Raw genomic sequence first — 26825 nt, forward strand, 5'->3', positions numbered from 1 at the left:
ATTCATTCAACTATTTTCCAGAAAGACTTCTTGCACGAGTTGGCCATTTTTTATTCTCCGGAGCGGCAGCACAGAGCGAGAATTGCACAGATAACACATAGCCTGGCTAAACAATATACAGAAGGATCCACCTACTACTAAATGTAATCTACAAAACCAGTGAATTTAGCACATTGTCATCCATCCATCCATCCTTGGCATGTTGTGCAATTAGTTATTAAAAACAGAATACAATGATTTTCAAATCATTTTCAACTTATATTCAATTAAATAGACTGCAAAGAAAAGATATTTAATGTTCGAACTGAGAAACTTTTTTTTTTTTTGCAAATAATCATTAACTTAGAATTTAATGGCAGCAACACATTGCAAAAAAGTTGGCACAGGGGCATTTTTACCACTGTGTTACATGGCCTTTCCTTTTAACAACACTCTGAGGAACTAAGGAGACCAATTTTCTGAAGCTTTTCAAGTGGAATTTTTTCCCATTCTTGCTTGATGTACAGCTTAAGTTGTTCAACAGTCCGGGGTCTCCGTTGTGGTATTTTAGATTTCATATTGTGCCACACATTTTCAATGGGAGACAGGTCTAGACTACAGGCAGGCCAGTCTAGTACCCACACTCTTACTATGAAGCCACGCTGTTGTAACACATGCCTTGGCATTGTCTTGCTGAAATAAGCAGGGGCGTCCATGATAATGTTGCTTGGATGGCAACATATGCTGCTCCAAAACCTGTATATACCTTTCAGCATTAATGGTGCCTTCACAGATGTGTAAGTTACCCATGTCTTGGGCACTAATACACCCCCATACCAGATGCTGGCTTTTCAACTTTGCGCCTATAACAATCCAGATGGTTCTTTTCCTCTTTGTTCCGGAGAACGCGACGTCCACGGTTTCCAAAAACAATTCGAAATGTGGACACGTCAGACCACAGAACACTTTTCCACTTTGCATCAGTCCATCTTAGATGAGCTCGGGCCCAGCGAAGCCGGCGGCGTTTCTGGGTGTTGTTGATAAATGGCTTTGGCTTTGCATACTGGAGTTTTAACTCGCACCTCGCGATGTAGCATTGTTAGCCTACAGACGACAGACAGACTACATACAATGCAATATTCTTGCCTGGGTGAACACAGTCGTTTCAGATAGTGAGACAGACGTCATGCTAACACGTAGCACGTATACTGATAACCTTATGGACTGAAAGGTGTTGAAAGAGAGAGAGAATAAAGTAACCTTTGAGACGCTTTCATCTCCCCGGTTCTGAAGTTGCTTTGTTCTCGTCTTTCAGCTCGTACGTGTACGCTTGGATGCTAAAATGCAAAATTATGACCAAGAGGCACCACTATTATACGTTTTGTAGTGTTTTATGTGTAGTTAAAAAATCATAGTGATATTTTAACAAACAAAATAATCCTTTCATACCTCCTTTATTTAAATCTTTATCCAATATTCTAGGACATTTCCTGCAGTTAGATCAGATTAAAGGAAATGTATTCTCCTTTCCTATCAGAGGATCTCATTATCTCAGATCTGTCAGGCAAACATTCTGCGGTTGGTCTTCTGAGTCACAAACACTTTGCATCGGTGATAGTTGCCATTTGCTTTCTGTTTTGCAACGAAACTTGAAAGTCCTGATTTGGAAAATGACCATAACTGCTAGGTAATAGGTTTATTTTGGACTCGACCCTCAAAATCACGCTGTGGATGCTTAATATGGAACGTGCATTAAGGTTATGATCTGTTTCCCGGCAAGTTACATTAAGGAACATCACATGATTATATTTGCACATATCAATCACAAAAATAAATATATCATATTATTATTAACACTTGATGACTTAATTGTTCTAAACATCAGCCATCCACCCATCCATAAGGTTTTTCTAAAAATGTGAGCCTTTTGTGGAATCTTGATGTGATCTTTTACTGCCATCTGGTGGACAATTGTGGACAATGACACAGTATGAGGCTCAGGCCAATACCTCATTAATTGCTATAAGAGTCATTATTATAGGTTTTTCTAAAAAAAAATAAAGGCTTGATTAATTAAACAGCTATATTAAAGGCCTACTGAAATGATTTTTTTTATTATTTAAACAGGGATAGCAGATCCATTCTGTGTCATACTTGATAATTTCGCGATATTGCCATATGTTTGCTGAAAGGATTTAGTAGAGAACATCGATGATAAAGTTTGCAACTTTTGGTCGCTGATTAAAAAAAAGCCTTGCCTGTACCGGAAGTAGCGTGACGTCACAGGTTGAAAGGCTCCTCACATTTCCCCATTGTTTACACCAGCAGCGAGAGCGATTCGGACCGAGAAAGCGACGATTACCCCATTAATTTGAGCGAGGATGAAAGATTTGTGGATGAGGAACGTGAGAGTGAAGGACTAGAGTGCAGTGCAGGACGTATCTTTTTTCGCTCTGACCGTAACTTAGGTACAAGGGCTCATTGGATTCCACACTTTGTCCTTTTTCTATTGTGGATCACGGATTTGTATTTTAAACCACCTCGGATACTATATCCTCTTGAAAATGAGAGTCGAGAACGCGAAATGGACATTCACAGTGACTTTTATCTCCACGACAATACATCGGCGAAGCACTTTAGCTACGGAGCTAACGTGATAGCATCGGGCTTAACTGCAGATAGAAACAAAAGAAATAAACCCCTGACTGGAAGGATAGACAGAAAATCAACAATACTATTAAACCATGGACATGTAACTACACGGTTAATGCTTTCCAGCCTGGCGAAGCTTAACAATGCTGTTGCTAACGACGCCATTGAACCTAACTTAGCTACGGGACCTCACAGAGCTATGCTAAAAACATTAGCTATCCACCTACGCCAGCCAGCCCTCATGTGCTTGTCGACACCCGTGCTCACCTGCGTTCCAGCGATCGACGGAGCGACGAAGGACTTCACCCGATCATCGATGCGGTCGGCGGCTAGCGTCGGATAGCGTGTCTGCTATCCAAGTCAAAGTCCTCCTGGTTGTGTTGCTGCAGCCAGCCGCTAATACACCGATCCCACCCACAGCTTTCTTCTTTGCAGTCTCCATTGTTCATTAAACAAATTGCAGAAGATTCACCAACACAGATGTCCAGAATACTGTGGAATTTTGCGATGAAAACAGAGCTTTTTTGTATTGGGATACAATGGTGTCCGAATACTTCCGCTTCAACGATCGACGTCACGCGCATACGTCATCATACATAGACGTTTTCAACCGGAAGTTTCCCGGGGAATTTAAAATTGCACTTTATAAGTTAACCCGGCCGTATTGGCATGTGTTGCAATGTTAAGATTTCATCATTGATATATAAACTATCAGACTGCGTGGTCGGTAGTAGTGGGTTTCAGTAGGCCTTTAAAATCAATATGTTGACGGCGTTATTTGAATAATTCATGAATAGTAATGAAATGCCAATCATTTTGCTAATTTCTTCAATCTGCAAAACATTTCAGACAACTTATAGGTCTGATTCATGAATATTCACCTCAAATACATGTCTGTAAAGAAGGTTAGAGTTCATGTTGACTACCAAAGGTTATGTATGAGCTGGATAAGATTGTAATCTCATTAGGTTTGGTTTAACGTCTTCAGGTCAAACATAATTTACAAGGTGGGTCAACAAACGTAGATCCTCACACATGCACGCAACTGAGTTTGTTAGGAATTTTTACCATGAGTTTTAAGCCGTTATAATAATTATTGAGCAGTGTTTGTTTTATTTAGTAATATATATACATATATAATATATCGTGTATTTGCACTGTAGCCCATAATTGTCATCCGGTCTGTATTTACAATCCCAGCCGGCACAAGACATTGATACAACGTTGATTATACATGGATGTCCTTTAAAACTTATCGTATTTCTTGGACCATAGGGCGCACCGGATTATAAGGCGCATTAAAGGAGTCATATTATGATTTTTTTTCGAAATTGAAAATACTTCCTTGTGGTCTACATAACATGTAATGGTGGTTCTTTGATCAAAATGTTGCATAAATTATGTTTTACAGATCATCTTCAAGCCACTTTGTGGGCAGTCTTATTTACGTGGCTTACCTTCGGCAGCGTCTTCTCTCCGTCATCTTTGTTGTAGCGGTGTAGCGTGCAAGGACGGAAATGTAGAATACATTTTAAAAAATGGAGCAAACTGTTTTAATGAAATTCAGACTTTACTTAAATCAATAACGGAGCAGCATCTCCTCATCCGTGGCTCAATAACGCAACAACAACGCCGGAAATGTGTCCCGTGAAAAACCGTCCGACCGGAACTCTCTAATAACGAAAGTTCGGTGGGTGAATTATGTAAACCCACTACACCGGTAGTTTTTAGCGCTTCCATAGCGAGATATAAGTAAGAACTTTACACTACTTTATATTAGAAATGGCAACAGCGGAGGGTGAATGTCCCATAACAAGAAGATTGTGAAAAAGAAGAAGTTTATCGACGACGAAATCAGTACGGACTACAGTGGCGGACGTGCGCACATTTTCGGGACTTATGCAGATCTCAAAATCACATCAGCAGGTACCAGAAGGTAAAAAAAAGTTGGTTTTGCATAATATTGTGAAACAAAACACCAGATTATATGTCTGCTAATGGGTGCCATTTTGCGGTCCTTATACACACACCATAGTAATACATGTATCTCTGACTACGGTAGCCGTAATGGGCCGACAATCCATCAAGCGGTGCGGCTTCAAAGTCGTGTGTAATGTTCTTTATTTTCAATGGAACATTTATAGTTTTGGTGTTGTTTACTGGCGTCATATTGCAGTCTACACGTGTCTCCTATGTGTGACTGCCATCTACTGGTCACGCTTATCATTACACCATGTACCAAACAAAATTGCTTCGAGGTCGGTAAGCACAACCAGAATTATTCCGTACATTAGGCGCACCGGGTTATAAGGTGCACTGTCGATTTTGGAAAAAATGTAGTTACTGACAGTGGTTTTCTTAAGTGTTCCTGAGCCCATGTGGTGATATCCTTTACACATTGATGTCGGTTTTTGATGCAGTACCACCTGAGGGATCGAGGGTCATGGGCATCCAATGCTGGTTTTTAGCCTTGCTGCTTACGTGCAGTGATTTCTCCAGATTCACTGAACCTTTTGATGATATTACTGACCGTAGATGGTGAAATCCCTGAATTCCTTGCAATAGCCCGTTGAGAAATGTTGTTCTTAAACTGTTAGACAATTTGCTCACGCATTTATTGACAAAGTGGCGACCCTCGCCCCATCCTTGTTTGTGAATGACTGAGCATTTCACGGAAGTTGCTTTTATACCCAATCATGGCACCCACCTGTTCCCAATTAACCTGTTCACCTGTGGGATGTCCCAAATAAGTGTTTGATGAGCAGTCCTCAACTTTCTCAGTCTTTTTTTGCCACTTGTGCCAGCTTTTTTGAAACATGTTGCAGGCATTCATTTCCAAATGAGCTAATAATTGCAAAAAACAACAAAGTTATGGCTTACATTTTATGAAAACTTTGAATTGAAAATGTCAGAAAATGTAACGTTTCGAAAACTGTAAGCCATGATGATCAAAATTACAAAAATTAAAGGCTTGGCATTTCTCACTTTGCCACTTTGATGAGGTAATGTCACAGATTAGTTTCACATTTGAAGTTAATTGCTGACATGAATTAACTTTTCACCATATTCTAATTTTATGAGTTCCACCTGTATAATATATTCATTGAGAGAAAATTTGGTTGCAGGAAAACATGACACTTTTTCTCTGACTACAATTGAACATTCACCGACCGAAAATGCAACCTTTTGACCACAAACTTAGTCGCCACTCTGTGACATTCGTCTGGCGGCAGACGTGAACTGGGACTGCCCGCCTCGGAGCCAGTCAGAATCTGTCTCTCGTCAAAGGATTAATTTCAATTTAACAAATATTAGTGCTAACATGATAGGAGGTGTTAGTTAGTACCTGTTGTATTCAGATGAGGTTGTTGTATATGTGTTGGTCGTGTGATGGGTGATGAGGCAAGAAGACGCCAACGAGGAATCGTCGAACAAAAAGCTTTATTTGTTTTAGCGAGCCTCAGACTGGAGCTGCAGTTTCCAGGAGAAAAAGTATGGGCCTGATTACTCCTCTGCTGTTTTGTTATACAACTGTCCTTAAATACCTTTTACACGAAGACAGTTACTCTTTGTTGTTCTAGCCGTGGGGCCGGTCAGTCAACCTATTTCCTGTGATCGGTTTGAGTCGGGTAACCTCCGACCCCTATGCTCTACTCCTACTGGTGAGGGCTTCCTACCAGATGTTGCTAATGTCTTTACGCTTCCTCCTAAAATCCACCCTGCATTCTTGTAGGATTCCAATTTCCTGGGGGTAAGAGCCACCACTCACTTTTACCATGAATTGATTAACGTGGGCCCCAACTTAAACAAGTTGAAAAACGTATTCGGGTGTTACCATTTAGTGGTCACTTGTACGGAATATGTACTGTACTGTGCAATCTACTAATAAAAGTTTCAATCAGTCAATCAATCTCCGGAGAGCTTGTGATGGACATGTGCACTTTTGAAGCTATTTTAGGGCATATTTCATTAGTAGAATAATCCTCAAAAGCATTCTGTGACCAAATACAAATACATGTTACTTCACAATCATATAAGAAAATGGTACACCGTATAATCCACCACAAAGTCATTCTGTCAAAGCGTAGTCCCACACTTGGGACAATCAAATACACAAACACACAACATTTATGTGCGTTAAATGTACATTACATTACCAGTGTACTTCATACCTACAGTATCGATAAGCCTGAACACTTTTAATCTCCTTTCACTGGTTTCACTGTTGATCAGTCTTTCTGAGTAGCGACTGGATAAGTTCCAAATTCTAAACCTTGGCAGAAGGCAACTTTTGGGCAAGCTCAGCCTTGTATAAAGAGTTTTGCTTCTGGACAAACCTGAGTTCTTAAAAAATGAAAATCTCTATACAGTTTGAGACTTTTAGTTAAGCGTGACCTACTTAAGGATCATCTCAATCCAAGTCTCCTGAAGGATTTGTCTCCCCTGGCTAATGTAATCTAATTAAAGGAGATTGATATACCAATTCCAAATTAGCATGGCCCGGAGCGCCTTAAGCTCTTAGCTTGTTTTTAGTGGAGGACAGTGAAGAGACTGATCTACAACAACACGGGACAGGGTCAGGTGGTCAGTAGAACCACGTGGATGTACATGTTTAAAGGCCTACTGAAATGAAATTGTTTTATTTAAACGGGAATAGCAGATCCATTCTATGTGTCATACTTGATCATTTCGCGATATTGCCATATTTTTGCTGAAAGGATTTAGTAGAGAAAATCGAAGATAAAGTTCGCAACTTTTGCTCGCTGATAAAAAAAGCCTTGCCTGTACCGGAAGTAGCGTGACGTCACAAGCGGTAGTGCTGCTCACAATTCCCCGTTGTTTACAATGGAGCGAGAGAGATTCGGACCGAGAAAGTGACAATTACCCCATTAATTTGAGCGAGGATGAAAGATTCGTAGATGAGGAACGTTACAGTGAAGGGCTTGAGAGGCAGTGATGGACGTATCTTTTTTCGCTCTGACCGTAACTTAGGTACAAGCTGGCTCATTGGATTCCACACTTTCCTTTTTCTATTGTGTATCACAGATTTGTATTTTAAACCATCTCAGATACTATATCCTCTTGAAAATGAGAGTCGAGAACGCGAAATGGACATTCACAGTGACTGAACATGTAAATACACGATTAATAATTCAGCTTTGCGAAGCTAAAAAAAATAGAAGCTAACCTAGCTACGTAGCCAACGTTATAGCAGCAGTCTCAAATGCAGATAGAAACTAAATTTTAAAAAAACCTGACTGGATGGATAGACAGAAGATCAATAATACTATTAAACCATGAACATGTAAATACACGATTAATAATATTCAGCTTGGCGAAGCTAAAAAAACAGAAGCTAACCTAGCAACGTAGCCAACGCGATAGCGCCAGTCTCAAATGCAGATAGAAACTAAATAAAAAAAAACCCTGAGTGGATGGATAGACAGAAGATCAATAATACTATTAAACCATGAACATGTAAATACACGATTAATAATATTCCGCTTGGCGAAGCTAAAAAAACAGAAGCTAACCTAGCTGCGTAGCTAACTTAGATGCGGCGGCGGGCGTTGTACGCTTTTGACGACACCCCGGCCGCCATCAGAGTCGGCAAGAAACATATATTTCCCCAAAGTTACGTACGTCACATGCACATATCGACACGCACGTACGGGCAATCGATCAAATGTTTGGAAGCCAAAGCTAGACTCACCGTAGTGCGTCTGTTATCCTGCTCAAAACACAACACAACCTCCTGGTGTTGGTGTTGCTGTAGTCCGCTGCTCCACCGGCTCCAACTTTCTTATTTGCAGTCTCCATTGTCCATTAAACAAATTGCTCAATCGCTTTATTAACAAGCGGTAACTGGTTGTAGTTCAAAAAGTAACGCACACACATACACGAGCTGCTGTTAGCCAAAAGTCACGCTCACACACACTCAAGTTCTCCGCCAACTCACTCGCGCATGCGCATTCCCCAAACCCTTAAAGACACAGTACACTAATGCAAATATCACATATATTACAGTATTGTACTTAGCCGCTAAGACACCGATCGATCCCACCTACAACGTTCTTCTTTGCAGTCTCCATTGTTCATTAAACAAATTGCAAAAGATTCACCAACACAGATGTCCAGAATACTGTGGAATTTTGTCAAAGAAAACAAGAGGCTTTTCTATCGGGTCCGATGGGGTCCAACCACTTCCGTTGCTTTTGTGACGTCTCGCGCATAAATCATATCCAAAGGAGTTTTTCAACCGGAAGTGTGGCTGGAATTTTAAAATTGCACTTTATAAGTTAACCCGGCCGTATTGGCATGTGTTGCAATGTTAAGATTTCATCATTGATATATAAACCATCAGACTGCGTGGTTGGTAGTAGTGGCTTTCACTAGGCCTTTAAAGTGAAAGTGAGAAGGTACGAGTGTTCTTGGGCGACTTGTTTGGTGCGTGCCAAGGCTCCGATGACATTGTTCACACTTGACCAATGAAATTCGTGCAACTGCAACTTTTGGGTGGGATTTAAAATGGATGTGAGATGGCCCTCTCTGGGCTTTTGGGTGCAGTCACTTACGTATGTCGTTAGAACAGGGCTAATATTAGCATATATGTAGCTTATATATATATATCCATGTTTTCTGTAGTTGGAAGTGGAATTATTGTAGGCTGAAATGTAAACATCTATACCAGACTTGGGCAAATTAAGGCCCAGGGGCCGCATGCGGCCCGTTAAGCTTTTCAACCTGGCCCGCTGGACATTCCCAAATACATGTCTTTAAGATCTTTAAGATGGAAACTGTAGCTGCCATTATGATGTGCAGTGATGTTTTCAAATGACCGTAAGTCTTGAACTATGCAAAGTATTTCAATGGTTGCAATCTGCGCTTTTGCATGATATACTAGTTACTATGGTAATCTAATTATAAATAAATGATAAATGGGTTATACTTGTATAGCGCTTTTCTACCTTCAAGGTACTCAAAGCGCTTTGACAGTATTTCCACATTCACCCATTCACACACTGATGGAGGGAGCTGCCATGCAAGGCGCTACCAGCAGCCATCAGGAGCAAGGGTGAAGTGTCTTGCCCAAGGACACAACGGACGTGACTAGGATGGTAGAAGGCGGGGATTGAACCCCAGTAACCAGCAACCCTCCGATTGCTGGCGCAGCCACTCTACCAACTTTGCCACGCCGTCCTAGTTACTATGGTCATCTAAGTGAATCACAGCAGCTCAGACAAGGCACCAAGCAGTGTGGGTGGGGAGCGTTTCCACAGAGTGTTTCCAGGGCGGCCAGCCTGAAATGCGGGTGTCAGGGACAGACGCGGAAGGAGATTTTTAGAACAAAGTTCTAAAGCTTAGTGATATATCAGATATATCAGATCGTAGGTGTTTTGTTTTTTTACCCTTCGCATTCATATTTCGCTGTTTGTTGCATTTTTGTTGCGTTTTGCTTGATTGTAAAATATGTCGATCGAGAGGAGGTGTGACATTCATATGTTGTAAATATTCAGTGTTTTATCGTTCGTAGTTAATATTGTAAACCCCACATTGTTTATTTTCATGTACATTCTGGGTGTCTCATTCAGTAAAAAAAAAATTGAAATTCTATTCAGGGCGGTCTGTCATAAAGTTTTTAGCATTCAATCAGACATTATTGTGAGGTTTTGTATTAGTGTTCCTAAAAGTAGGACCAATGCACACATACTGTACAGCAGATTTTCACATCTTACATGTATACTGGTCCCCAGACACATTTTTCTTCTCTAAATTTGGCCCACCGAGTCAAAATAATTCTAATTGTATTTCGTACGAAATACAATTGGAATATCCAATTGTATTTTGTACAAAACTGTACACATTGAAACATATTTACACATGCTTTTGTGTTCATTCACAAATTGAACAAAATCACAAATTTAACAAAAGACAGTCCCTGTAAAGAAGTCAATTGATCATGGTCTTCGTCTATCTCCTCGAGTCCATGTCAGGCTGGCCTTTTGGGGTCGGTTGTCGGTGGTGGATCTCATTTCCATGTGTCTTTTTCGAAGGCTGGGTTCGTCTTTGGCTTTGAGGCTGCGTCTTGTGCATTTTATCCATAATGCGCTAAACAGCTGACTGAATGATTGTGTGAGTGTGTTTGATTTAATGTGAACGATGTTATTGGTCCACCGTTACCCATTGGGCAAAATCATTGGTCTGATGTGACAAGGCAAAATGTATTGGCAGCTTGTGAAGCTTGTGACTGACAGGCTTACTACTGACAGTTTGGTTATGTTTGGGTTTTCCTGTGTTTAGAATCACTTGCTGTCCTGGTGCTGTAGTTTTGGCAGTATTTCCTGTTTGGTCCCGCATCCTTGGGGTCACGCCGAAGCAACGTTCACCACCCCGTGACAGAAATGATCCAACCAGTGAATGACCCCGCGGAGATTTCCATGGCCGAGAGGCTTGACAGGATTTTCAAACTGATGGCCACATCGAAGCAGTTTTTTGCCTCTTTTCGTGCAGCCTCCAACCCATCCCTGTCATGTGTTGGCTTCTCTGGGGACGTCTTGGATCCGTCCCTTGGGTGGGCGGGGCGGGGGCTATGCGTAGCTTTGCAGCTGGAGAGGCACAGCTACTTCTTACTCCAGTGGGTCTGCCGCAGTCGCTGCCATCCTTTCCAGTGGGCCTGCGGACGCCGCCATCGACCCCGGTGGGCCTGCGGACGCCGCCATCGACCCCGGTGGGCCTGCGGACGCCGCCATCGACCCCGGTGGGCCTGCGGACGCCGCCATCGACCCCGGTGGGCCTGCGGACAACGCCATCAACCAAGGAACTTTAGTTATTAGAGAGTTCCGGTCGGACGTTTTTTTACGGGACACATTTCCGACCTTGTTGTTGTTTCCAAATGAGGAGATGCTGCTCCGTTATCTATTTAAGTAAAGTCTGAATGTCATTAAAACAGTTAGCTCCATTTTTTGACAGAAAGCGGCTTGAAGATGACCTGTAAAACATAATCTATGCAACATTTTGACCAAAGAACCACCATTACATGGTATGTAGACCACAAGGAAATGTTTTATATTTGGGAAAAAATATATATATATACAGTATATATATATATATATGACTCCTTTAATGCGCCTTATAATCCGGTGCGCTTTATGTAAGAAAAAAGATCGAAAATAGACCATTCATCGGCAGTGCGCCTTATAATCCAGTGCGCCCTATGGTCCGTAAAATACAGTATTTTCAGCCAGAAATGTGTTTGGCCCAGACCACATTAAACTAAGAGCTAACTCTGAGAGGAAACCCCAACAAGGTAATCCAGTCTTAATCTTCAAGCCACACTAATACCTGTCTCAAACGTAAACTGGATCTTTGGGATTTCCACAGGCTTAAAAAAAACAACCGAGTGAGTAAGATGCCTCCTTCTAGTTAGCACACACAATGAACTGATCAAATACCAACCATGGGACAGGCACAGCAAACGGAAAACGCCGAAGAAATCGACATAAAAGCACTTCAGGATATGTACAAAAAGTTTGTCACGGAGTGCCCGAGCGGACGACTTTTTCTGCACGAGTTCAAGCGTTTCTTCGGCGTGGACCCCACAGGTGAAGCTTCAGATTATGCGGAGAACATGTTTCGAGCGTTTGACAAAAACGGGGTACGATCTTCTAAAGCCCACGCATTTTTGTTTCTCTCTGTGCCAAAATGACCGTCATTGTCCATCATCCACCTTGCTTGCAGGACAATACAATAGATTTCCTTGAGTTTGTAGCGGCACTGAACCTGGTCTTTCGGGGCGACACGGAGCACAAGCTGCGCTGGTCGTTCAAGGTGTACGACAAAGACAGCAACGGCTTTGTGGACAGGGACGAGCTGCGGTCAATAATCGATGTAAGCTTACGTCGGGATTAATCATCCGCATATGAAAGCAAGCTTTTTGTATGTCATTGAATGTATCATCATACTGGTAATAGTGCACTTTTATTGCAGATATACAGTATTTATAGCAGGGGTGTCAAACTCATTTTAGATGGGGGGGCCACATGGAGAATAATCTACTCACAAGTGGGCCTGGACTGGTAAAATCACGGCATGATAACTTCAAAATAAAGACAATTTCAGATTGTTTCTTTGTTTGAAAATAGAACAAGCACATTCTGAAATTGTACAAATCATAATGTTGTTAGGTTTTTTTTTTACACTTACATGTAATCTTTATTTGTCGTTATGTATATTTTCTGAATAAATGATGTGATAATGTTCATCAGTCAACTCATTGGTGTTCATTTTCAATCTATCAAGATTTAAAAAAAAAATTATATCAAAATCAAATTACAGGATGTTATTTGTGTAGTTTGATCATTTTCCTCGACTGCTGTACTAACAAGTGGTTTATGTTGTACATGTGTAGCATCATCTACAACAGGGGTGTCCAAACTTTTTCCACTGAGGGCCGCACACAGAAAAATTAAAGCATGTGGGGGCCATTTTGATATTTTTCATTTTCAAACCATAACAAAATATATGCATTTTTTATTTATTTTACCTTTAGGGGTCCCGGGGACCATAAAGGGTCTCAGTCATTAAAATTTTAAAAATAAGTCAGATTATTATTATTTTTTAATTATTTAACGTTTACAGTAAATCTCTATATCAACTTCAAGTTGATATAAAGTAATACAAATTTTAAAAAAAATGTTTTATGGCTTTTCTGTCAAAAACAACTTAGTTTTTTTATAGTAAAACTGAAATATGCAATATTTAGTAATTAGAGCCCTAAAAGATCAATAATGCAGGACACCATTGATTTTAATTATTTCATATTTTGAGTAATCACAGTGAAAAGATAAATAAAAAATCACTAAATATATTTGGGATCCAAAAGGTGCCCCACTCATAAAGTGATACATTTTTATTAGGTTTTTCTTTTACTTTCAACACTTAAGTTACGAGATCAACTTCAGATATATCTGTCGATTTTATGCTGGAACAATTATTTTGTTTGTTTTATGCGCTTTTGTCGAAGAAAACTTTGATGTTTTAATATGGCTACTACACAATATATGCAATATTTACCACATAAAACATTTTAAAAGTGAAATATTTGAAGTAATTGGAGCCCTGAAAATAATTCATTATAACATGGATTTTTTGTCTTTTTTTCTTTTTTTTTGAGCAATGGCAAAAAAAGAAAAATGAAGAAAGACAAAAGAAAAAAAAAACAGCCTGCATGGCAGCTTTTGTGTCAACATTACAACTTTTTCTCGTTAAATTTCACCTCATTCCACTTTTTTTAATGTTCTTTTTCATTTTTACAATAGTATTTCCAGAATGTGTGGCGGGCCGGTAAACAATTAGCTGCGGGCCGCAAATGCCGCACTTTGGACACCCCTGATCTACAAAGATACAAATAATTGCTATTGCGGCATCTACTGGACACATTTAGAACAGCAGTTTCTTTCATTCAAAAATTTCAGGTTCATTTTTATACTTAGCAAACTCATCCCGCGGGCCAGATAAAACCTGTTCGCGGGCCTGATCCGGCCCTCGGGCCTTACGTTTGACACCCCTGCTTTATAGTATCACTGAACAAAACAGTTGTTGTGCTTCATCAAATGATCATATATTTCAACAAGCTTTTTGAGTCAGTAAAATGGATTTGGAATATATAATCTGTTTTTCTGTAAAATTATTCCATCCATCCATTTTCTACCGCTTGTCCCTTTTGGGGTGGCGGTGGGTGCTGGAGCCTATCTTATTATTTGACCAATTAAAGCAATGTTTTTTTTCTTCATGTTTGTGTAGAGCATTCATCGTGCGACAAAAGGCAACAAGAAAGACAGCAACGAGCCCCATATGACGGTCGACGATGCTGTGAATCGAATAATGCAGGCAGTCGATACTGATGGCGATGGTAAGCAATTATCACAGTTCTTGTTCACCGTTGAAAGTAATTTGCAAAGATCTAAAAAGCAAGTGCTTAGCTTCAAATGGTGTGTACTGTTAGTAAGCGTGTTGCGGGTGATCTACTAACTAGTGCTGTCTTCGACTAAAGAAGTTCATAGTCAAATCTGATTTGGCAGATTTTGTCGATAGTTGACTATTAGTCCAATCGATGATGTTTTATTTAAGAGAAAACTACCGTATTTTCCGTACCATAGGGCACACCGGATTATAAGGCACATTAAAGGCCTACTGAAACCCACTACTACCGACCACGCAGTCTGACAGTTTATATATCAATGATGAAATCTTAACATTGCAACACATCCCAATACGGCCGGGTTAACTTATAAAGTGCAATTTTAAATTTCCCGGGAAACTTCCGGTTGAAAACGTCTATGTATGATGACGTATGCGCGTGACGTCAAGGGTTGAAGCGGAAGTATTCGGACACCATTGTATCCCAATACAAAAAGCTCTGTTTTCATTGCAAAATTCCACAGTATTCTGGACATCTGTGTTGGTGAATCTTTTGTTTAATGAACAATGGAGACTGCAAAGAAGAAAGCTGTAGGTGGGATCGGTGTATTAGCGGCTGGCTGCAGCAACACAACCAGGAGGACTTTGAGTTGGATAGCAGACGCGCTACCGTGAGTACAGCTTTGGCTTACAAACATTTGATCGCTTGCCCGTACGTGCGTGTCGCTATGTGCATGTCACGTACGTAACTTTGGGGAAATATATGTTTCTTGCCGACTCTGATGGCGGCCGGGTTGTCGTCGAAAGCTGCAACGCGCGCCGCTGTCCTCACCTTGACTTCCTCCGTCTCCGGGCCGTCAACTGCATCGATGATCGGGTGAAGTCCTTCGTCGTGCCGTCAATCGCTGGAACGCAGGTGAGCATGGGTGTTGATGAGCAGATGAGAGCTGGCGTAGGTGGAGAGCTAATGTTTTTAGCATAGCTCTGTCGAGGTCCCGTAGCTAAGTTAGCTTCAATGGCGTCGTTAGCAACAGCATTGCTAGGCTTCGCCAAGCGGTACAGCATTAACCGTGTGGTTACAGGTCCAGAGTTTGGTAGTATTGTTGATCTTCTGTCTATCCTTCCAGTCAGGGGCTTATTTCTTTTGTTTCTATCTGCATTTAAGCACGATGCTATCACGTTAGCTCCGTAGCTAAAGTGCTTCGCCGGTGTATTGTCGTGGAGATAAAAGTCACTGTGAATGTCCATTTTGCATTCTCGACTCTCATTTTCCAGAGGATATAGTATCCGACAGTGGCGTGCGGTGAGGTTAATGTCTGGTGAGGCACGACTGCATCATCACAGTCAGATTTACAAACATACAGGTGTACCTAATGTTGTGTCCCTGCGGTCGTTCGCGGCTCCTGCAGCGCGAGCATTGTTGTTTTTGCACTTTTTGGCTTCTTGTTAAGTGACTTTTTTGGGTGGATTCGGTCTTGCACGTGGAGGGTTTGGGTGTGGGCTTTGGTTGGTGTGGCGGTCCCGTCGGGCGGTGCATTCTGCGGCGGAGGTGCTTGGCACCAGGAGGCGGGGTTATGAGACGAGCCTCTCACAGTGTGTCTTCGCAGCAGAGTTTTATGATCGCTCAGCACAAGAAATACGTTACACACATACAGTTGTTGACAAAATACACTGTACATTATATACATACCTCAGCTAACTAAACTATGGAAATGTATAATATAATTCATATAGCAATACGGTCTCACTGCACAGCAGGCCAGCAGTTAGCCGAGTCATTGTGCACAATCCATGTTGAGGCACAACGCAGTGACGTGCCTCAACTGCACTCCACCGTCTCTTCTCAGTATTTGAACGGCAAATGTGAAAATAAAAATAATCTAAAACTGGTGAAGTTAAATGGAAAATAACTTTAGTATAATCACTGGATACATATAACAATTTAATTATTTTTTTTTTCTTTTTACTTTTGTTTTTCTTTCCATGATGGCAGGTGAGGCCGTGCCTCCCCTGCCTCTAGTGACTGCACGCCACTGGTATCCGAGGTGGTTTAAAATACAAATCCGTGATCCACAATAGAAAAAGGAGAGAGTGTGGAATGCAATGAGCACTTGTACCTAAGTTACGATCAGAGTGAAAAAAGATGCGTCCTGCACTGCACTCTAATCCTTCACTCTAACGTTCCTCATCCACAAATCTTTCATCCTGGCTCAAATTAATGGGGGAAATCGTCGCTTTCTCAGTCCGAATCGCTCTCGCTGCTGGTGGCCATCATTGAAAACAATGGGGGAATGTGAGGAGCCCTTCAACCTGTGACGTCACGCTACTTCCGGTACAGGCAAGGCTTTTTTTTTATCAGCGACCAAAAGTTGCGAACTTTATCGTCAATGTTTTCTACTAAATCCTTTCAGCAAAAATATGGCAATATCGCGAAATGATCAAGTATGACACATAGAATGGATCTGCTATCCCCGTTTAAACAAAAAAAAATTAATTTCAGTAGGCCTTTAAAGGGGTCATATTTGCGACAAAATACGAACTAGGGGATCCGATCGATGCAACTTCAGACTTTCAACAACCTATACGTGTGCACGTGCAGCTCTCGTGCACGATTTTTGTGCACTCCCAGAGAGGGAGGGACTATCAGCGAGGTGCGCAGACTGGATTTACAGTTTGAATTCCGCCTGGCGACACAAGATTCAAGTACCTCAGCTTTATTTAACTAAGGAGTTTGCATCACCATGGAAACACTTTTCCCCCTCCACACTCTTGTTATCATTCTTTCCCACCTGTGGCATTTTGCTATGTTGTTGAACATGCTGCACACATCTATAATCCGTTACACCCTTTCTGCAATACAGAGTCACAATCACGTTGAAGGTACGCTCTGGGAGACTGCGCAACCGGTGTTTTTGCCACCGGCGATAACTGGGATGGTGCACTGGAATCATCCAGGGCCAAGAAAATGCATGTTACAATAATTTGTATATATTGATAATGCATCTCCTATATCAACACCTCCAAGTCCGAGTCCATGGTTCTCGCCCGGAAAAGGGTGGAGTGCCATCTCCGGGTTGGCGAGGAGATCTTGCCCCAAGTGGAGGAGTTCAAGTACCTCGGAGTCTTGTTCACGAGTGAGGGAAGAGTGGATCGTGAGATCGACAGGCGGATCGGTGCGGCGTCTTCAGTAATGCAGACGCTGTATCGATCCGTTGTGGTGAATAAGGAGCTGAGCCGGAGGGTAAAGCTCTCAATTTAACGGTCGATCTACGTTCCCATCCTCACCTGTGGTCATGAGCTTTGGGTTATGACCAAAAGGACAAGATCACGGGTACAAGCAGCCGAAATGAGTTTCTTCCGCCGGGTGGCGGGGCTCTCCCTTAGAGATAGGGTGAGAAGCTCTGCCATCCGGGGGGAGCTCAAAGTAAAGCCGTTGCTCCTCCACATCGAGAGGAGCCAGATGAGGTGGTTCGGGCATCTGGTCAGGATGCCACCCGAACACCTCCCTAGGGAGGAGGCCACGGGGAAGACTCAGGACACGTTGGGGAGACTATGTCTCCCGGCTGGCCTGGGAACGCCTCGGGATCCCCCGGGAGGAGCTGGACAAAGTGGCTGGGGAGAGAAAAGTCTGGGTTTCCCTGCTTAGGCTGCTGCCCCCGCCACCAGACCTCGGATAAGCGGAAGAAGATGGATGGATGGATGGCATCTCCTATATATAAAAAACAAATGCTAGCAAAAAACTATCATCCTTGTGTTTTAGATCAGTGCCTGGGCCGCCAAAAACATCTGTTTCCCAGCTTTGGTCCGTACAGACCACAGCGGTACTCAGTTGTAATACACTGGTCCACCACTTGTGGCAGTAATTACAATCTCAAACAAACAGAAGAAGTCTGCATTAAACTGCATTTAGTTTAGATAATAATGAGTCCTATATTGGAATATGGGGTCCTATATTGGAATATGGGATCCATTATTTAAATTTGTTTCAACTATTAAATGAACCAAAATATGACTTATATCTTTGTGGAAAATATTGGACACTGTGTGTTGTCAAGCTTGTGAGATGTGATGCAGGTGTGGGCCACTGTGACACTATTGTTCATTTCTAATTTTTTTATTAATGTTTTTAATAATATCAATGAGGGTTTTTTTTAATCACTGCTATTTTGAAATTATTACTAATATTGATGCTGTTGTCGATAATGTTCATTTTTGTTTCACTACATTTGTATTGTTCCGTGACATGTTTGTGTGTCCTCAATTGCTCTCAATTGCTCTGTTTGTTGTTATTCTTAACGTTGCTGGGACGGGTTTGGTTTTGGAATTGGATTGTATTGTTGTGTATTGTTTTGTTGATTGATTAATAAATTCATTAAAAAAATGTAAAAAAAAGAAGTCTGTAGCTAAATTGAGAAGTTTCTTAAGCGCAAAAATTATGACTAAAGTGCTGACATTTAATAATTTTAATCACAGTTTTGTTAAACACATTTCATAATAATTGTGTTGTTTTTTTAGCAAAACATAATTGTATATAAATGTATTTTTTGCCAGTTATGTATGAGTCCATTCGTATGCAGTATATTTGGTTATTACTTATTTTTGTAATCAGCCTGACCTAAGTCTAAGGTTTACCTTTTAAATGAATACTAATCTTTGTGATTAAGACATGGTTTCATATCATTTGAGAAGGTTACATATAATTATTGAATGTGATTTAATTCAGAGGTAATATTTGAGTGGGCCCTGGGCCCCTCTGTAGTGGAAACGTTGGGCCCTGAGGTCAAAAACATTCATAAACCCTGGTCTAGATAAAATATATTGGATATACTTTGGTGTAAATTTGGTGTAAATATTGCTATATTGTCGCATTTATAAACTACTTTGTAGGTATGTCTGCAAGATGTCCGTTTTCTGTGGGGTTTTTTAAACCAAGTAATAGCGTCGCCGTCCTTTACCAGCTAACCAATTAAATTAAAATGTCGTAAAGACAAATAAACACGCGAGTATTTATTCTATAGACTTCAGAGCAGGTGGGAGGGCATTAGAAAAGAAGGAATTACCCGCGAGTCTCCATGCAGAAGCCATAACATTCTGATAGACTGAAGCAAAGTGGTTTCCATATAATATGTCCAATCCATATGTCCATACAAGTATGTGCACCTCGCGGTGACGTCACACTTGCCCATTGTTAGAAAAAGATGCAACAATTATAAAAGCAGAACAGTTTTAGTCTTGATAAATCACATGTCGTGTGTTAAATGATTATATTTGCATCTCATCCTCCTACTGTTGTGGCCGTTCTAATACTCAACATACATATTCTGCATAAACATGGTTTGCACTTCTATTTTGCTCATTTCAGAGATGCAAAAGCTATCAAGTATGCACGTGTTTTAATGCATGCAAACCTTTAGTAACCCGGGCCCTACACTGTCGGGATGAAGAAAGACAAAAAAGTCATTATGTCCTGTGTTTTTGTTCTGCAGGCTGCATTAATATGGAAGAGTTCATCAGAGGGGCAAAGCAGGACCCCTGGGTGCTCAACATGCTGAAAGTGGACATAAAACCTTCCCGGTGGATTCTGGATCAAAGGAGAAAAAGTGCGCACTTCTGAAAATGGTACACATCATAGGCCTTTACCTCAATAAAAACCCATTTAGTGCTTAAAGTGCCCTGGGGCCGTATTTATCAAGCTTCTTAGAATTACTCCTAAGAAGTCTGCTAAGAGTTGACTTAAGAGTAAAGAAATTCTTCGCTGAAAGCTGCACTTAAAAGTTAGTTATCAAGCGTCTTACTCACACTTTCAGCGAAGTGTAGGACTGAATCTTAAGTGCCACACTCAGAGCTGAATTACGACATTACTATGTGCCGTAAACGGAATTTTAGGTGACGTCATTTCTGTGTCCAAAGAAATGACCATTCACGGAAGGGAATCCCTTGTCTAAGAATAAAGAAATATCTTAGAAATATTTGAGTGGACAATGGGAGTGTATATTTTGACAATAAACTACAAAATAATACAAAACAAACAATATTGGCAATGAATCAAAAATAAATGTTTCCTTTTTGTTGCACCTTTCCTGCTTCCTGCTCCCAGACCGTAGTCGAAGAGCGCAGGGGAGACACTTCTCCAGGGCCGATGTATGCTCGGGGCAACACCCTTCACTTTACCCGGCAGTGGGTCTCCACAGCGGACGACTTTAGGGTGAATGATGAGTCCGGCGATTAGTTGCAGATCTTGCACACAGCCAATCCAACACAAAACAAACTAGTCCCCGCCCGCACTCACGCTACCGCTCCCTCTCTTCTCTCGCCCACACACTCACTGACGTCACTCACCTCACATGCTGTCACCTATTAAAGGGCCACACACACACATAAGCTACTCTCATAACATTTTCTTTCCAATTCATTAATTAGGCAACTCATTTGAAACTGGTGTGGGTGGCTCTATATATACTAGCCCACTGCAGCCACATGCAGAAATCAACATGGAATCGAAAATGATTAAATCTGACAAAAATAATACCCGCTCTGTCTAAACGATACCGTTTGATCAGCTGCTCGTCATCAAACAAAGCCAGGACATCCTTCGGCTCCCTGAACGTTGGCACACGTCTCTCTCGCCTCAGTGCCATCCCCTGCTGGCAACTCCTAACCACTTAAGACACCTCTGAAGGTCTCTTAAATATCGTGGAGAGTAGGAGTGATTCTTAGACTTAAGAAAGTTGATAAATAGCTTTTATTCTTAAGTTTGAGAGTAGGACTAAATTTCGCAAATTCTCTGGACTTAAGTGTAAAATGGCACTCTAAGACGCTTGATAAATACGGCCCCTGGCATGTACCGTAGTTGTACAGGTTTTTTTAAATTCATACAGTCATACAAACATGTCATTTATACACCACAGCACTGGATGTCAAGTAAAATAACCAACATATGTCTGAAGTGTAGTAAACACACAGTCTTTAAGAAAGTACAACAAGAATGCATACATTTTCAGACGCTGAAAAGTATCAGAACTTTTGGGATAATTGTTGATAAATACCCTAATCTTAACACTGGTTCGCTCTTTTGCAGCGAACCAGTGCCTGAAGTCTGGTACGGAGGGTCAAATGCGAAATAAGTAAATACATTTTCAAAGAATTACTTAAATGTGTAATTTAATTGATTTGGATTGGAATTTATTACATTAAATGTGTATCGGATATCAGCCCGATATCAGCAAAAACACCAGTATCAGCTGGCATCTAGCTAGATAGCCAGTTAACATCTAAATGTCCTTTGTTAATTACACAAAGTCGTTTTTCTTCTGTTTCAGTCAAGTCACTTACAAAAGGTAAACATGGAGCTCGCAGCTACAAAACAGCCAAGCACACAATAGCACGCAAGCTAAACATACGTAACAACAAGTGTCCTTAATTGAACAGTATTTCAGTCTAAAAACGGCACATTTGTCGGTATAAACACGTATCAAATAATTATAGGCGCATATTACTTACATATACAAATTATCTAATGCACAAGCGGAATAGAAAGTATGCAGTAACAAACGTGTCCGCTTTGACTTACTGCGTCATGAGCTTGACTTAATTATGAATTAATTATTGTGGCCACTAGCCGCTATTGTGGCTTTCATAGCTACCATTGTTTTCTGTTTGGAAAATGTCACTTAATAGAGCCTTTTTTAAGATTCCACACTACAAAATAATTAAAGTATGGTCTACGAGTCGTGATGGCATTGTATCCGCTTAATATTGGTATAGGCCAATACGCAAGGCTTCAATATTGAAAGTGAAAAAGATGTATCGGGACACCACTAATAATAACCGTTGAATTACTCGTTACTTGAAAACAAAAACGGTGTTATTCTATACAGTATCAAGTTATTTGTGCAATAACTACATATTGATGTGTAATAAAACTGTTACAACAATGCAATAATATTATTTGTATTTAATGTATTGTATGCATTGTTTCTTTTTGCCTTTTTGATACATGAATGTTTATTTGACTATATTTTTTTCCCCATTGTTCACTCCTACTTTTTACTGTATCACTGTGTGATAATGTTATGTTGCAAAACAAATAAAGAGCGCTCACTGTATAATTGTTCTGGACTCATTTTTTAAACACATTTTTTTATTGAAATATTTGTATTTTTTAATTTTTCTGACATCTAGTTAGACACATGCGGCGCATGAATTCCAGGAGGTTGCATGTCTTGCCAGAACACCTGTTGGAGTTGATGTATGGAGGTTCGATTCAGACGTCGATACCATCGATACCTAGTACGGTATCAGTGTATAAACAAGAGCTGCAGTTATGGATGGGTACCATTCACATTTTAACCAATACGGTACCAATTCCCAATACCTGGGATTGGATACTGGTTCCCAACGGTATCAATTTTTGTTACGTTTGTGTGTGTTAATAACAAATAACTGTTTTTGATTTTTTTTTTAAAATATTGCAATATTTAAAAATGGGCTGATTACGATAACTGCTGTCCAGTTATATTTTGTTTTATTGTGACATTTCTAAATCTCAATTACAGTCGCAATTCCAAGATGTTAGGTGGCAGTTGGCAAGTCAGTTCAGTCTTTTGTTGTGCCCAAAACATGTTAATACTGTAAGTATCGTACTTACTACGCACCGGCTGTTTGACCGTAACTCACATCTTAGTTGTAGTTCTCGTTAACAAATTTGGCGGTGTTGAAATCGCCATGTATTATCACTAATGCTAATCAGTAGCATGTCAATAACAAAGGCCATGTATATTAGCATCATGCTAGTGCATTTTTTGGAAAAGTGGAGCCCTTTTTTACTTAAGTTGGAATGTTTTATTGAGCCGATTTCTTTGTTGGGAATGAAAATTGCAACATTACCAGAGGTAGTTTGGCTGAGTCCACTCTCAGTGCTGCTGGAGTAAACGAGGCCACGTTGGATTTTACGTGAATCGGTGCCGGGCAGGACCGGGGGGATTCGGTTGGTGTCAACAAAGTACCGAAATAGATGCTCAGCCCGAGCTGCAACTTTTAATTGTCGCCTAGTCAGCAATTATTATTTATAACCTACTGTAAACATTTGGTTTTGACGTTTTGAGCCTGGAAACATAAATGACTAAGAAACAGGTTATATATACAACAGTGAAAAATTAATCAACAGACTTCAAATGCAAGACTTGTAAACATGACATTCAGTGCAAAAAAATATTTGTATCTGATATTGTTAGTTATTTAGCTTAATGATTTGATACCTTGGGGAATAAAAGTGTAAACAAACATTCCTATCGGTCTATAAGTTAACGTTTTATTAGGCAGTCAATCAACAATAAATCCTTGTCAATGAATTGTTATAATTGATCGCTGTAGCCCTATTATATAATATATATATATATATATATATATATATATATATATATATATATATATATATATATATATATATAAATAAACAATACTAAATTCTCTTAACTTTTCTCTTTATTATTCTTGCAAAATATTTTTGGGGTGTTTTTGTTATTGTTTACAAAGTCAGGGAGGAAGTCTCTGGATACAGGAAGGCTTTGAGGGCAAACCCTATATCAGGGGTGTCAAACTCATTATTATTCAAATCATGGCATTAAAACTTGAAAAATAAAGACAACTTCAGATTGTCTTCTTTGTCTTACTTTGGCCAAAAATAGAGCAAACACATTCCGAAAATATTACAATAAAAATAGAGGAAAAAAATACCGGCAGCGGTAAGGTTTAGATCCATGGAGGAAAGAAGAAAGTGAACGAATGTTTATAACTGAATAAATGTACAAATGCATAAAAAATTTTTTTATTTTGTATTATTTTTTTAATGATTTAAGTAACGTTTATGACAACCTTTTTCCAAAACATAATATAGAATGTGAGATATAACAGGATAATGCATACATTTATCATTGGTTTTCAAAACGCTTACAAAAAAAGTGGGACCCCAAAAAATGTACTGTGGGACCCCATTTTTATAACTTGATGGGGTCCCTGGGACCCCATTTTGAAAATTCCTAGCGCCAACACTGATGGAGTATTGGTGCGTGCAAAACAGCAGCAGGTGGCTGTGGCCTGCGGGCCGGTTCTAATACTAATCATATATCATCCCGGGGGCCATAGATCAGTGGTCCCCAACCTTTTTGTACTTGCGGACCGGTCAATGCTTAAAAATGTGTTAAAAAATTTTTATTTATTTTTTTGTCATAAAGAAATACAATCATGTGTGCTTACGGACTGTATCCCTGCATACTGTATTGAATTATATTGATATATAATGTACACTACCGTTCAAAAGTTTGGGGTCACCCAAACAATTTTGTGGAATAGCCTTCATTTCTAAGAACAAGAATAGACTGTCGCGTTTCAGATGAAAGTTCTCTTTTTCTGGCCATTTTGAGCGTTTAATTGACCCCACAAATGTGATGCTCCAGAAACTCAATCTGCTCAAAGGAAGGTCAGTTTTGTAGCTTCTTTAACGAGCTAAACTGTTTTCAGATGTGTGAACATGATTGCACAAGGGTTTTCTAATCATCAATTAGCCCTCTGAGCCAATGAGCAAACACATTGTACCATTAGAACACTGGAGTGATAGTTTGCTGGAAATGGGCCTCTATACACCTATGTAGATATTGCACCAAAAACCAGACATTTGCAGCTAGAATAGTCATTTACCACATTAGCAATGTATAGAGTGTACTTCTTTAAAGTTAAGACTAGTTTAAAGTTATCTTCATTGAAAAATAAGGACATTTTAATGTGACCCCAAACTTTTGAACGGTAGTGTATATATTGTGTTTTTTATGTTGATTTAACTTTAAAAAAGTGGTTGGGGACCACTGCCATGGATAATTAATTTGTGGGCCTTGACTTTGACACCCCTGCCCTAAATTATTAAAACCGGAGCCGATAGTAGTTTTGTTTTTTACTTATTTATTGTTTACTAACCACTTTTTGGTTGAGAAAATAGTTTGTTTTAATATCACACATACAGATACATCATACAAAAACATCATCTGATTTACAATACTAGCACATTTTAAATTAATTCATTATAAGCGTTATAAAAATGTTTGATTGAGTTAATTTCTATAAAACATTTTTAGTTTTATAATCAATTGTCATTGCATCTGATCGGGTTTCAAAAAGATTGATTGGGAATCCCGACTTTAGTTATAACTAATATTTTACTATTATCGGTTTGTATTTTTAAACCTCAAACATTATTGGCAATGGCATTTTAGGTAAATCTGTAGAATAATGCTTGTAGTTCTACAGTCTAAGAGAGACTTTCACACATAACCTAACAACGTGTCTCCTTGTCACTGTGGTTGTCCGTGGTCTTCTCCCTCAGCATTGCTTTAATGCACAAGTTCCTGTGGTCACGCAAAGGTCAAGATGGGATAAGTATTGTGGATTACAGTTAAACTCAAAAAACCTGTGGCCAAAAATAAGCCACCCTGGTTGGAATCAGGCTGCCCATGATTCAGTTATTACTCCACTCAGTTCCTGCAAGCCAGGACGGACACCGTTAAGAGGTTATTGAGCTCTTAGTCACAGGAATATTGATCATTTATAGTTTTTTTTATTTTTTATTACTCCAGTCGGCATGGGACAAACCCAGCCAAGGCAGGAACCCCATGAGGAACTTGAGTTGGACAGCATTCAGGACCTCTACAAGTCTTTTATCACGGAGTGCCCGAGTGGATCTTTGCACCTGCATGAGTTCAAGAGGATGTTTGGAGTTCAAAGCGGTACACCGGAGTCTCAGTACATGGATAACATCTTTCGGGCGTTCGACATGAACCATGTGAGATGCTACTCTGATTTAATTCCGTTACAATCCATGATAGAGTAAACAATACTCAGCTATTTTGAAATACCTGTCATGTTTAACTATAACAATTATTTTGTATGCTCTCTGTTGTACAGGACAATACAATGGACTTCATAGAATATGTGGCTGCTCTTCATCTTGTTCTGAGAGGAAAACTGGAAGATAAACTGAGGTGGTCTTTCAAAGTGTTCGACAGCGATGACAATGGTCGACTAGACAGGCATGAACTGCGGAAGATTGTCAGGGTAAAATATATTCCTGCTTTATGGTTCTGCCATTTACAAAGCAAGGGTTAGGTGACAGGCCTCGAGCAATACAAGTCTTTTCTTCTAATGCAAATTTACCAAAAAAATACTTTTTTCCTACGCTTTGAACCCTGCGGCTTATAAAATGTACACTACCGTTCAAAAGTTTGGGG

General features: G+C 40.1%; 1 protein-coding gene and 1 long non-coding RNA gene across 4 annotated transcripts in view; both read left to right on the forward strand.

The window, feature by feature from the left end:
• LOC133639732 (uncharacterized) overlaps positions 1-11258 on the forward strand; it is a 33138-nt gene extending 21880 nt beyond the window's left edge. Inside the window, exons 2-3 of the long non-coding RNA XR_009823850.1 lie at positions 10933-11045; positions 11143-11258. This is a non-coding gene — a long non-coding RNA (uncharacterized LOC133639732). The remainder of the gene's footprint in view (positions 1-10932; positions 11046-11142) is intronic.
• An 811-nt stretch (positions 11259-12069) lies between these two features.
• On the forward strand, positions 12070-26315 carry LOC133639709 (guanylyl cyclase-activating protein 2-like). Of its 3 annotated transcripts, none has more exons than XM_062033276.1 (5): positions 12070-12286; positions 12370-12519; positions 14434-14542; positions 20037-20169; positions 26175-26315. In XM_062033276.1, the coding sequence occupies exons 1-4, from the start codon at positions 12089-12091 to the stop codon at positions 20162-20164; spliced, it is 585 nt and encodes a 194-aa protein (XP_061889260.1). In that variant the 5' UTR covers positions 12070-12088; the 3' UTR covers positions 20165-20169; positions 26175-26315. The 3 variants fall into 3 exon arrangements, with proteins under 3 accessions (XP_061889260.1, XP_061889253.1, XP_061889249.1); XM_062033269.1 differs by lacking the exon at positions 26175-26315 and adding an exon at positions 20648-22631; XM_062033265.1 differs by lacking the exon at positions 26175-26315 and having other exon boundaries at positions 20037-22631.
• The last annotated feature ends 510 nt before the right edge of the window (positions 26316-26825 follow it).

This window comes from Entelurus aequoreus, linkage group LG02, assembly GCF_033978785.1.
Source record: "Entelurus aequoreus isolate RoL-2023_Sb linkage group LG02, RoL_Eaeq_v1.1, whole genome shotgun sequence".
NCBI lineage: Eukaryota > Metazoa > Chordata > Actinopteri > Syngnathiformes > Syngnathidae > Entelurus > Entelurus aequoreus.

Bases quoted from the DNA above. Each gene is read 5' to 3' on its own strand.
- LOC133639709 (XM_062033276.1), top strand. From the start codon at position 12,089: ATGGGACAGGCACAGCAAACGGAAAACGCCGAAGAAATCGACATAAAA. The intron at 12,520-14,433 runs GTAAGCTTACGT...ATGTTTGTGTAG, and splicing joins AGCTGCGGTCAATAATCGAT to AGCATTCATCGTGCGACAAA. The intron at 14,543-20,036 runs GTAAGCAATTAT...TTTGTTCTGCAG, and splicing joins AGTCGATACTGATGGCGATG to GCTGCATTAATATGGAAGAG.